Source organism: Copidosoma floridanum, unplaced genomic scaffold (genome assembly GCF_036245765.1).
Source record: "Copidosoma floridanum isolate Cflo_tuat_1 unplaced genomic scaffold, Cflo_Japanese_pri ptg000014l, whole genome shotgun sequence".
NCBI lineage: Eukaryota > Metazoa > Arthropoda > Insecta > Hymenoptera > Encyrtidae > Copidosoma > Copidosoma floridanum.
The window spans coordinates 7,284,642-7,298,035 of NW_028321891.1; the positions used below are offsets into that span (position 1 = coordinate 7,284,642).

General features: G+C 35.9%; 1 protein-coding gene across 1 annotated transcript in view; it reads left to right on the top strand.

The window, feature by feature from the left end:
- The window catches only part of LOC106636132 (uncharacterized), a 69,515-nt gene that overhangs the window by 12,146 nt on the left and 43,975 nt on the right, over nt 1-13,394 (top strand). The window contains exons 17-19 of the mRNA XM_089592120.1: nt 4,733-4,944; nt 5,368-5,437; nt 5,540-5,809. Coding sequence (XP_089448246.1) covers nt 4,733-4,944; nt 5,368-5,437; nt 5,540-5,809 — 552 coding nt within the window. The remainder of the gene's footprint in view (nt 1-4,732; nt 4,945-5,367; nt 5,438-5,539; nt 5,810-13,394) is intronic.

The following is a 13,394-nucleotide window of genomic DNA, read 5'->3' on the forward strand; positions in this document are numbered from 1 at the left end:
GCGGCTTATACGGGAATTTCTAAATTTAGGTGAGGCAAAGGTTTTATACCTACCTCGCCAGAATTCCTACGGGGAACCCTTATTCGCCCTCTCTCTCTCTTTCTTCTTCGCTCCACAAGAAGATCTTCTAGCCAACACATATCGCGTGTTCGTATAAAAGCACCGCACACATGTGCAAAGAATCTTCCGTCGCGTATATACCTTGGTTATATATACATGCGTGTATACACGTGTGCCGCGAACACGGAGGCCGACTCGCTAAGCTCCTCCTTGGCGGCGCTTTAGCTCGATGCCGGTCGACCTTTCCAAATTGGAGGAGAGGATTCTTCAGTGCCGGCTAGTGCGCCGATCGCGCCGGATCGTCGCGTCGTGCACGTGCGCGCTTTTAACATATTGATGTATGTTGATACGTAGTGCGGGCGTGCGTGCTCCGTTGATGCTGGATTCCTTTTTGTATATTATTACTGCGCGACTACACTGGCTACACGATTTTTTTCCTCCCCTTTTTTTTTTTTAATGACCGATCGAAGGTGTTCCGAGAAGAAAGTATGATCGAGTGCAATCGGCCGATTTCTGGGCAGTCGGTGGAATTTGCTTGGTGCTCGTGAACGAGCGTGTTGTACGATTATTGTTCGGTAATTTCGAAGGGTTACTTTGCTTTTCGAGGTTTTGCTCGGAAGATCGGTTTGAAAACGATTTTTTTCACAAACATCAATTAATATGAATCAAAACTGCTAGCAAGTGTAATAGGGGATGTCGTCTTTTTTGTGCTCTTTTTCTGGGAAATGAACGAAATTTATCATAATAATGTATTTAAAATATTTAGGTCTATTACATACATATTTGAGCGACAAATGGGCTGCAGTACGAGCTGTGATATAAAAGAAATGTAATCGCTACTTACTGTAATCAAGTTAGTAGGTCGAAATTGCGTATAAAATCAATGTCAAAAGTATATCTACGAATACATGCTATATCTAAAAATCTAAAAATAATATTTCGTATTACTCGAAGTAAAGACGAATTTAATTTTAAATGTTGATGATTTATGAGCTTTTCCGGGAAATAATTAGTTAGAAAGAAAAATTAACAACAAGTCGATCATTGCATTTCCATACAGTATGTTTTATTGAAAGCAATAACTTTTATAAAAAAAAGTTCTCAAGTTGACCACTAATAATACATAATAGCAAAGAATAAGGAAGCCGTAGTAACTACAAAGATCACTAAGAACGCGTCGTGAGTCATAAATTTATTTTAGCTGGAAATTTTAGTTAGAAAACATACGAAGAAAAGCACTACAGCCAAAATTAAATGTATCTCGTAAACTAAAATGTTGTATGTTGGTTATTTTCGTGAGTTAAAAGTATTTTTTTAACGATTTCTACCGAAATAACATACATTACGAGACAACGCAATATTTCATGAATAAGTTATATATATTGTTTACAAAATAAATAAATACACAATGTACAAAGACACAAACCTCATAAAATTTTTTAATCGTTGTTTTTTAATAAAACTGAACTATACTGAAGTTTCGAGTCACTCGATAAATTTAGAATAAAAATGGTGTGTCCAAATCGAGGATCTCGTAAATCTCTCATCAAATAAATTAGACTCTAACAACGACGCACAAAGCGTACGGACAATCAGCTACCAGAAAAAAATAAAGAACCAGTTTTTTTTAGACCAGACGTAAAATTTTTAATGCAAGTTCACGTGAAAAGCACACAAATTCTCGGTATTGTTTCATACACAGTGCCAAAAGCCTTTTATTTAACCTCACCTTACGAAGTTACACAAGAAAAAAATAATAACAATAAGTGTTGTCAAACACATACAAAGCACACAATGTCATGAAAAAAAAATAAAATTACAGCAGCAGCAGCAGCAAAAACGAAGTGATGCGGTCAAAGAAAATGAGCGAGCAGCAGCGAATTATACAGTACAGCAACTCGGGCGCGATAAGATACATTAGCCGTTTATCGAGTCACGCTCGTGGGGTTGATAATGCGCGTAAGATGCAAGAAACAGGCTCGTACTTATAATACCCAACAAAATAGTCCACCAAAGTTTTTGCTCGGCTCTTGGCATTTTTTTTTTCTTACTCAACAAAAGGACCTCCAAAACAACTTGGTCCTCCGGTGTAAGAATGCGCTTCTCGCTCGAAGAACGCCACCGGTCAGACCGCTTTTGTTCCGCGCTACACGTGTACGCGTGCGTGTTCGTTTAAGTGACATCCCGATGTGATGAGACTGTGTGTTGTGTTCAAGAATCAATTCGATTTTTTTTTTTTTCGTTTCTTCTGCATTCGTCGAAAGTATTGGATTGATTTAGGGTTTGGTTCCGTATAACAGAGTTTTGGTTTCATTTAGGGAATTTTCTAATGAGAAATTGTATTTTTAACACATCAGTCATTTATTGATTGAATAATTATTTATTGAACAATTTTCTTTATTTGTTATTTATTTATTATTATTATTTTTTTTGATATCTGAACCCTAGTGAGGCCATCTTTTCACATATTTAGCTTATTAATAATTAATGAAAATAATAACTCTTTGATTAAACTTTTTCAATTTTTTTTTAAAGCATCAAATACAATCCAGGTTGGTAGATAAACTATTGCTATTACTCCAGCCAGTTTACAGGCTTTTTAATTTTTTTAAATTAATTTGAATGTATAAATTTTCAAAATTTATGTTTTAATACTAAAAAATCAATATTTTAATTGCATTATTTGAAATACAATATTTTAAATTAAAAATTGTAATCACAAAAACCGTATATGCAATTGTCCTATCATACATTTACATTATAAAAGTAGCTTAAAGAGTCCGTCCGTACACTTGTGATCGATAAAAGTAATTCAAATTAATTATAAATTACATCTAAATTATGCATCGTATTTTACAGCTATTAACTAAATACATATGTATTTCAATTTACTTTATTAAATACTTTTGTAATTTAATTTTAATTTGAGAAAGTAATGAAAGAAGTTTTTCATTCTTAATACATAGAATTAAAATGCATATATTAAAAATAAAAGAGTATTTGATTTATTTTAAATAATCTGATTCAAAGTTTTTTCTAAGTACAATCTCAAGTATTTAATTATTCGTTTAAAATATTCTATATAAAATAAATTTAACTTATTTGTTCTCAAATTTGCGGAAAATCATTTTAAATTTTAGCATTAAAATAGTTTCAATTTTATTGAAATTATATTAAATACTACTACTCGTTACTTAAAAAGTGATATCACTTTAATTACAAACGTAACTAAAAAAATTATTTAGTACATTTTGCAAACAGTAATATTAAAAACAACGTCCAGCTCCTAATCCAAAAATTAAATAAACATTATTTAAATATTCAACTCATCACATTGTTCTTATATTTGTCGTCACTATTATTTTATCATTTTTCTTAAATATAAGAAGTATTAAACGAGCACACTAATACATTTTAATGGAATGTCACTGATAATACCTTAACGGTTCTCTCTCTGGAGTGCCGATGTTCGATAAAACCATTGCAGAGTATTATTAAAGATCGCTGATATGATAATTCTCTTGATATTTAAATTGAGTGTACTTTCTGTCTATGAATGCAGATATTGATAACTACAAAATAAAATTACTTTTTTTTATTTTATTTTTATTGCTTATTATTATATACTATTTTAATAAAAAAAAAAAATTTGTTTAATTAGATTAAATTAATCTACGTGAAAGTATACCATAAAGTTTTCATAAATAATCTTGCGCAATGAACATTTACAATACTAATTCTATAATAAATTAATAAAAATGAAATCAAACATTTGTATTAAATGTAAACTGATTCGTTTACAACGATTTTTAAAAGCTGTACACTGTTCAAAATATCTTTTAAAATTTATGAATGCATGTAAACTAAAAAAAGCTAATGCAATAATTTTATTAAATTTATTTTTTATTAATTTTTAAAATCAAGCAGTTCACAAGATGCTTTTTTTAATTTAAAATTTAAAGTTACTAATCAGTGTTATTTAAGTTCAAACACTAAAATAATATACTACAAAAATACTAAAAATGTGCTGTAAAGTACAACGAAGTTCAGAATTCGTACTTGTTATTATTTGTGTTATTACGAGAAGATATTTACAAATTAATACAGTATGCAATAAACACTTCGCATAAGAATTTTTTACAGAATCGAAGTAGCGTAAATTGTTATTTAAAATCGTAAATACATAAAATAAAGAAAAAAAAAAAAAAAAAAACAATTTCCCTTTCATCCAATCGACGTCACCGATCGATCACATTAAAACCCTTCACTCTTCAATGAACCGGACAATCGTTTGGCGCGTGCCAAGAAGCATCTGTAAACAATAGGCTTCTAATAGTGCCCAGTACGCCGGTACATTCAGACCCACGGATAAACTACTATCACTCACGGTAACATGTGCAAGCGTGAATGTATCCTACAAAGGACGAAAGCAAGAACTCCCACGCCCCAGTGACGGAGGGGCTCGTGCACCGCAAACCCAATGGATATCCAGCACAAGCCCACACACGCCCTTTTTTTTTCTCCCTCTCGACACAATAAAAGCGCCACGCGTCAGCAAAAAAAAACAAAAAAAAAAAAAAAAAAAAACGGTAGCTCTTACACACAAATATATAACTCGCGTAAGCGCGAGAGGCCAAATAAAAAGTCCTATTTTCGTCGCCAGCGCGTACAGTCTCACGGCCGGCCGATTTCGAATTATCATGATGATTATTGCGCGGTAGCTTCGGACCGGCCCCAAGACGACGATGATTACTTGGAGTCGAGCCAGGAACAACATACACGTACACCACCAGAGATCTGCGCTTGCGCACTTAATTGGCCGCACTCCTTGGAACTGTTTGTTGCGAGTCTCGGGGATAAGATAGCGCGGCGTCCCGGTGGAGAGTAAAAGGGACGATGATGGTATCGGATCGAGACTTTTTTTTCATCGAAGGGGGGGAGGGGGCGGTGGATATGAGGGTCACCACGTTCGTGTAAAGGTCGTCCTTTTGTAATCATTGGTAAATTTGTGGTCGACAGATAACGCGAGATTGATACACGCGTAACGGTCTCGCTACTCCCAGAGGGACTTTTTTGTCGCTTATCCCGTTACAGTCGCGAGTACGCGCTTTCGTAAGATTCTACAGGTTAATTTTAGCGCAATGTACTCGCCATGCAACGTAACTTGTGGGGAGTGAAAAAATTGTGCACCACGTAACTACGTGGTTGACGGATTTATTTCTTTTCAGCTGAAAATGCGATGTCGATCGGTCCCTCGGTAAAATTGCGAAACCCACGATGAGAGACGAGAAAATTCCGAAATTAAAGCCTGCAAAGTTTAATTGAAAAAACGAATCCTCGTTATTCCCGATCTTCCGAGCGAATCGCCGAGCAAAAAGCAAAATACCCAAGGACCCTGTTCCTTTTGCCGCGCGAGTCAAATCGTCCCTTGCGATCTTGGCGAACAAAACGAACCAACAGCTGTGTCTCTCCAATTTAGTGCGTGTCGTCGACGAGGGAGCTAAGTAGGAGTGCACCGGCCGCGAAAATGGTGAACGGCGCCAGCGGCGCTCCAGAGGAGAATGGCCACGATGTTTGTGGGGCCAACGAGAGCCCGAAGGAGCGTAACGCGTCGACGGTGGAGGTGAACGGGAACGGGGGTGAAGGTGGAGGTGGAGACCAAAGTGCCAGCTCGAAGCCAAAAACGACCACGATTGGCACGATTGCCCTTCAGAGTGGAGGCACGAGGCTCGTCATTGCTCTTCTCGAAGTAAGGACCGGTTTTTGTTGATGTTTATTGGTGACGTTCAACCCTTTGACTTATCGAATAGTTCTTTAGTGCTTAATTTGGATACTGAGCTGTGATAGTCTCTGTGGTTTCTTTCTTCTTGTTAGGACCATAAATCTAGATGTTCATAGTTCGCGAATTTGACACAAATACAACCTAAATAGCCGGGATTCCATTGTGTCAAAGGTATGACAATGAGGTTGAAACATCTAGATAACTTTTATGGATTCTATTACGTAGAATTGTGTTGATGTAAGTACCACTAATGTGTACGGTGGTATACTATATTCCTAAGCAGTTACCGTACAATTTGCCACATTTTTACCAAAATATCTGGTAGTGTAAATATCTTTAATCTAAAGTTCACTTTACAGAAACATATATTATCCTGTTAACTTTCATACTGATGATAATCCTGTTATTTGGCTTGGGGATTAAGTGTAAAATTTTACTTACGTGATACGGCCTTAGGGTAACTTATAAAGGCTATTTGAAGGTCAAACTGTTTGAACTTAATCATTAGTAGTGACAAAAATACTTAAAGATTTAAAGTTTTGGACAAAAGTATGAGTTTGATCACAAAATTTTCTAGAATATGAAAGAGTGTAAAATTTTACGTTTTAGTTCATATTAAATTTGAGGTTAAGGTGACCTCTAGGGTCAATTTGAGGGTCACTAAAACACTTCAATATGATTATGAATCATAGAAAAATGATATGCTGATGAAAATTTTGAACAAAATTTGTGTGATTTTAACCAAAAACCAGGTAGCGACTTTATGTTTGACTCTCAGATGATCTCTAAGGCCCACTTTAACCCCAGATAAAACATGTAAGTATAGAAGCGTGACATTTTTCACTCTTTAGAACTTAGAATAAAGTAAAAACACAGTTGACTCACTAAGAAGTACAAGTATTGACTCTCACACAACTTCGAAAACTAACTTTGAGATCACAGACTCAGTCACTACCAGGTTCTGTGGTCAAAATCCAAATACTTTCGTATGGAAGGTTTGCGATCCTAAAAAGTTACAAACCGTATTAAGGTGGTTCTTTTATGACTTCCGAGTCAAAGGTGCCATTGTCAAGATGATATTTGTTAACGCTGCTTAAATTTTAATTGATTTTTTGTTAATATTGTTTATTGAGGCAAATGAAGTACTGATTCAAAATTTTAGATCTTAATATACGATATAAAAGTTCGTAGGAATGATTATCTAAAATTCACGCTTAACCTTAAAATACCAGCAGTGGATGCTTGCCTATGCTTTTAACATGTATGTATATTTTAACGAAAATGTATGCATGTATTTCTTTTAATATCTTTTGATTAAGTCCATGAACACATATATTTCTAGATAGGAGTATGTTTGGAATTGCACAAATTGCTTCAAATAACTAGGCTACAACTTTCAGTAAAAAATGCTTAGTTGCCATAAGAGCACATGTTAGGAATTTAATTTTCATTTATCATTTTTTGCGTTTATATTCGTCAGCCTACTCTGAAATTTTGAGGGGTAGTGTATTGTAACTCAATAAATGATTCCTCAAGATTTCATGCCATTCTGTTCATAATAATTTCATGAAAGTACCACCTTAACCTATACATCATCATTACAAACCCAACAGAGGCACTTCAAACCAGATAAGAATCCACCATCATGAAATTCCATATTCATGAGTCAAAGGGTTGAAACGTTCAAACCAGTTTGCGTACACGTTGTCTTAATACTTTAACCCAAACAAGTAGGTATCTTATTCCATGAAATCAATTACAAAAAATCGAGTATCGTTGCTTTGACAATACTAATCCAGTTAAAAAGAAAAAAAAAAAATGTGCCCACAAGAATTGCCGATAAATCAAGCAAGACAGGGCAAATAAGGCGCCGAGCAACGATATATAGCTCGGAATCGTGTACACGCGCAGTCACAGAGCGCGTTAAACGCGCGCCATAATTTTCACCCGAGAACAACAACAACAGGAACAACAGCAGACACCCGCACACGCCAAACTACGGGGTTCGTAAATCACGGGCTCCCGAACAATTGTATAACATGCGACGCGCAAAGAAAACAAAAAACAGCAGTAAAACAAAGAGCATACGTCAACCGCAAAACCGGTCAAACGCTCTCGCGTTTGGTATTATCGAAGAGAGCCGCGCAGCTCAACCTGAACCGTCTCTCCCTTCCTCCTTTCCCATCCCAGATTGGAATACCACATGTATACTTGTAAAGTGAAGAAGCCAAAGCGAGAAGAAAAACTGGGGTCGCGAAGAAAGGCGCGCGCGTGCAACTTTATCCCGGAAAGTGAAGGAGGAAATCACAATGCCGCCGAGAGAGAAATCCCGCACTACCGGAGTTTCCAGTTTTCACGGCTGCCCCTCGGTTTCTCGTCTCTATTTTAACCTCAGCTCATTGTTACATAGTCGCGAAAACGCGTCCCCATAATATCCGCCATGGGATTAATAGACGCGAAATTGCGTTCATTTACCCGTTACTCGAGACGATTAAGGACGAACGTAATTCATCGTACGGGCTTTTGAATCTCCACGCGGAATCATTAGCATGTAAAGTATATCCTTTAACGAGTAATTGGCTCTCTCGTACAGATGCTTATCTCCGGGGGTCCGCGAAAGTGTCCGCGAACGAGATAAAACTTTTTGTCGGCGCGTTTCTGCTAATTGCGCTTCTTTGAGAAAATCCTGTACACGCCAGAGAAGATCAAAACGGATAAGGATTTTTCCTTTGGATTTTCCTTCATCCAAGTAAAAACTAACTTTCCACATCAAGCAATCAACCCTAATTGTATTCATATAAAATAGACTCCACCTTCTAAAAATCATCGAAAGATGTTCAAATTCAATGAACCAACAACGTTGAACATTCGAAATCCGATGATTCACCTATCGTTACTCAACCGCAAAAGAGTATACAATTATTTGCGGGGAAAAGCGTATTCTCCCGCATACCCTCAATTAATTTACATACACACATGGTACAAGAGATAAAAACCGAAGCACCGAGTGGGGGTTGGACAAAAAAGAATTCGCACGTCCGCGAGAGAACCCCGACCGCGACGCAGCGTGAGGGGGCTACCTTGCGTTGCATTATAGTATAGTAGTCGGCCGGTTGATGCAAAAAACAACGACCACGAAAAGGACAACGGAGGATGGAAAGAGAAGCCGATCTTGCACATGCAAAGAAGAGAGAGAGAGAAGGAGGGACTCGTCTCGTCTTTCGAGTAAGACGCGACGGGCTGAAAAGGAGGAAGAGGAGGGTGTACCTACAGAAACCGCGTTCTCGTGTGTATGCGTGTATCGCACGAGAGAAAAATCCTCGAGCCTCTCTTGTAGGATAAAGAGAGAGAGAGAGAGAGAGAGAGAGAACACGTTTCTGTGGAGAAAGAAAAGAGCAGCCCCACGAGGTGGTACGGAGAGGAAGAGAGAGAGAGAGAGAGATAAGCCGGGGGAGACAGGGCCGAGGATAAGGATGAAAGAGAGAGATAGAGGGAGGATGGCAGAAACTGGGCTTTGCGGTACATAAATTACTCGAATCCTTTTTTTTCTTCCTCCCTTCCCGCCCCCCTCTCTCTCTCTCTCTCTCTTTCTTCTCTCGAGAGATAAATGAATGCACGTATAAATGCATACATATATGCCATACCGATCTAACAAATTGAGAAAGTTAGTCGATGCCCGCGAGGCCTTGGTGGGATAGACCGCGTGTTTATTTATTTTACATGGGCAAAGAGTTCGACAATCCGATTGATGGGACTATTAATTCCTGCGGTATTTAGGTGGATGGTCAACCGATCGGAATTGATGTCGATTGTCGTGTAAGCTCTGAGTTACGAGGACTGTTGCTTCAAATTTGTATTGATGAAGGAGTTGAAAATATACCTGTCTTGGGTAATTGCTGTTTTACAGTACACGAATGATTTTTATTCCTTGAATTTTAACGGAACAAATTGAATAACTTTGCTCATTCGTGTCAAGAAGCTCCAAACGTCGTTTGGTCCTGAATTTTAGTCATGACTTCAAAGTGATTTCAAACTCTGGAAAGCTATGTACTATTTTTTAAAAGGATTCTTAACTGTAGAAATTTCTGCCTCAGAATTATCATCAGCACTGGAATGGTTAGTCAAAACGACCCTACATTAAAATACAATTAACTGATTTTTTACTTGCATGATTATAAAATATTTTAAATCAAAGGATTATTATTGAACAATCGATTTTAAGCGACCAACAGTGAATACATATAACAAAGATTTGAAGTCTTTCAAACTTATTTAAAAGCTGAAAGCTGTTTGAAGTCACAAAAAAAGTCTCTAAAACACTTGGAAAGATATTGATAGTCATTCAAAAGACTTTAAAAGAAAATGATCCAAATCTTTTGATGGCTTTCGAAGTCCTTAAAAAAACTTTTGAAGTACACATTAAATCACAAATTTAATACGCTTCATAACCAAAGAGCAGCTCATACAGCGGCAATCGTCCACGAAATCTAAAAGATCATCTTTTGATAACACCAGTGAAACAAAACGAGGTGCGCGTAACATAATACAGACTCGTACAACTGAAGAATTTTGCTTTCGATATTTTACGAACGTCCAACTAGTTTGCGACTCGAGCAGTCAACTTTAAAAGGATCGAGATTAAAAAAAAAAAAGGAGTCTCCGGAGCAGAGAGTGACGTCGAGAAAAATGTTATCCAATAGCAGCAGCAGTAGCTCGGATGACGAGTTGCTTTGAAAGACGTAATGAAACGCGACCCTTTCCCTCTGTGTTCTTCTTATGTTTTTAAAGCTTTTTTTTTGTACAGCAGCTCATTCTTCGTTTCTAGGCTTTTGCAATTATATGTAGAACATGTTGTTATTTTCAAAGATCAAAGGTTTACGAGAAAAAAAAAAAATAATAAAAAATAAAAAATTAACATGAGTTCGCTGACCGCTGAAAATAGATCTTCGTTCTACATAACTATGGTGTAAAATTCCAAGTAAAGCAACGTGCTGATAAAACGACTATTGGACTATTGAAGTGTCACATCATTTCACCTGTTTACGGCTTTTACGGACGATAAACAAATCCATCGTAAAACAAAATAACTACAAGACAATATACGGCTCAAGAAGACGTGTCAGACATCCACAGTTAAGTCGCTTTCTAAAACGCTGACTGGCCACTCGATCGTGACTTTTAACAGTCAGCCGAAAATTTTATTGGCACATAGTCATACGAGACTTCAGTACTAAAATATGCTAAAGCGAAAAAAAATTGACTTTCAAAATCTACTTTTTTTTTGTTTACTCAGCTCATTTGCCGAGAAAGCTGTATGTGCAGTTACGCTTTTTTTTAAGAGTACCACAACAGTATGAGCTTCGAAAAGTCATTTAAAGCGACAGACTTCACATCCTTAAAGAATTGTTGCTTTCTTATGGTCCTTATAACTTGGACATTCTTTCTGTAGTAAAATAAATCTTGGAGGATAATGTGAAACGAAAAATAATTAATTAATGTCACAAATAATTATCGTAATAAATAATTCATGTCATTCTTTAAATAAAATAAATACATTTACTATACTGATGTAAAAAATTAAATCTATATTTTTGGGATTTTATAAGTTGTAAGTATAAACTCTAAATTTTTGTTTATTTTTTTCCAACATATAAATTTATCAAATTTGATCAACATTGCTCTTATAAAAGTTAAAAAATACTGTTATTTTTTAATAGTTCCACTTTAATTTTAACAACTGGTGTATAATATTTTGTAACAATTTTTAAATACACTTTAAAAAAAAAACGTATTATTTAGGTTAAAAAATAAAAAACAAGCTCTAAGAAATGTTGTTAAATTTTTTCAATTTTTCTGATTTACTGATTTGGTAACAAATATTTTGTGAAACAATTAAGTAATGGTGCTTTAATACTTAGAACTCTTAAAAATCACCTACTTCTTCAGTTTAAAAAAATTTGTGCGTCGACAAACATCCATTTTTATATATTTTAAGTAAAGTTATAGGTTACTTGTGGTATATGTGTACTTTTATCTTTAATTACAACATACACGACAGACATGCAGCACCATCAAGCCAACGTTTTAAGTACTTACTATGCATAAATAAATCACAAAGTTCACGATGGAGGTACAGACGATCTCACGAAATCTTGATTCCGCGCGAAAAGCAAGACAATACGAAGGAGACACTTCTCGCATCTCTCGTCGACTTCTGCATTATCGCCCGTGATTTTCCACTTGTCCGTTCTCCCCTTCCTGATACGTCACAACACCGCCAAACTTAACGAACCTCGGCTCCTATCCCCGTCGCATCCTCGCACCATCACGGAAATAAATAACCGGGGACCAGCGAGCGACGAGAGCAGCTTCAGGCGGCAAGTCAAATTTATCCGAGCTACCATCAACGACCCAACTTTTCTCAGAAAACACACTTCACCCTTCCACCGTTTCATGCCATTTTTTCTCTTTTTCTTTTCTTTTTTTTAATTTTTCAATTTTAACTTTTTTTGTTTTTCTTTGGCAAAAATTATTCGGGTTATTTACGATTTGACATATGACGTGGCTGTAATTCAATTAATAAGTGACTACGTCCATGTAGGTGTGCTTTATCAAACTTCAAATTTAATTGTGAAGAACACCTGCTACTATGCAGTGTTTCTAGTACTGATGTTTTATTAATGCGTCTAGGTTCAGAATAGATGAGAGGAATATTTTGGTACATTGATGAACTATTCCACTATGGAAGTTGCAGCTTCATCTGCATGATCATCGAGAAATTCCTGGTGTACCTGTAATTGAATCGTACTTTTTTTCGACGATTAGTTTTGCTTATAAATATATTATGTCTGCTGTAAAAAAAATCTAATGAAATTACGTGTGAAATATTTCAACTTAATTTATAGTTGGTTACAATAATTTTGTTGTATCAATTGAATTGCATTAATCAGAATTTTTTTTTTTAAACTGTAATGTGAATTCAGTGGTCCTTACTCAATTGTTTTTGTTGTGGTTATTTTATTCGAAAATTGTTGTAAAAATACCTGAATTTTATTGATCTAATCTACGTATTCAGTAGGGAACAAAAATATAACAAATAAAATCAACATCATGTTCCAATTTAACTTATTCGAACTATCCACGCCTAAAAATGATGTGCGCTTTAAAAAAAGTTGGTCGTCAAATACACATACACATCGTTGCTTTCCGCTCTGAGATGTAATATTTTTGAGGTATTTTTGGCATCACTAACATCGTCGGCATCATCGCCACCAGCAGATATGGTATTTTAAATTTACTTTAGCGGAAAATAAATGGTCCTCGTAAGTAAGCTTATATTTTGGTTAAAACTTTTAAACTAGCTAAACTAAAAATACGATTCCTGCATTTGGTCCTCTTACGCATTATACATGTATTAACGTGGAGGTAAGCTTTTGAAAATATTTAAATTGCTGCAAAAAAATCCTTACAATTACGACGAAAATACAATGAAAACGTATGTACACGAAATTTTCGACTTCACACAACACAAGCCCTCGATAGCCACTCGATG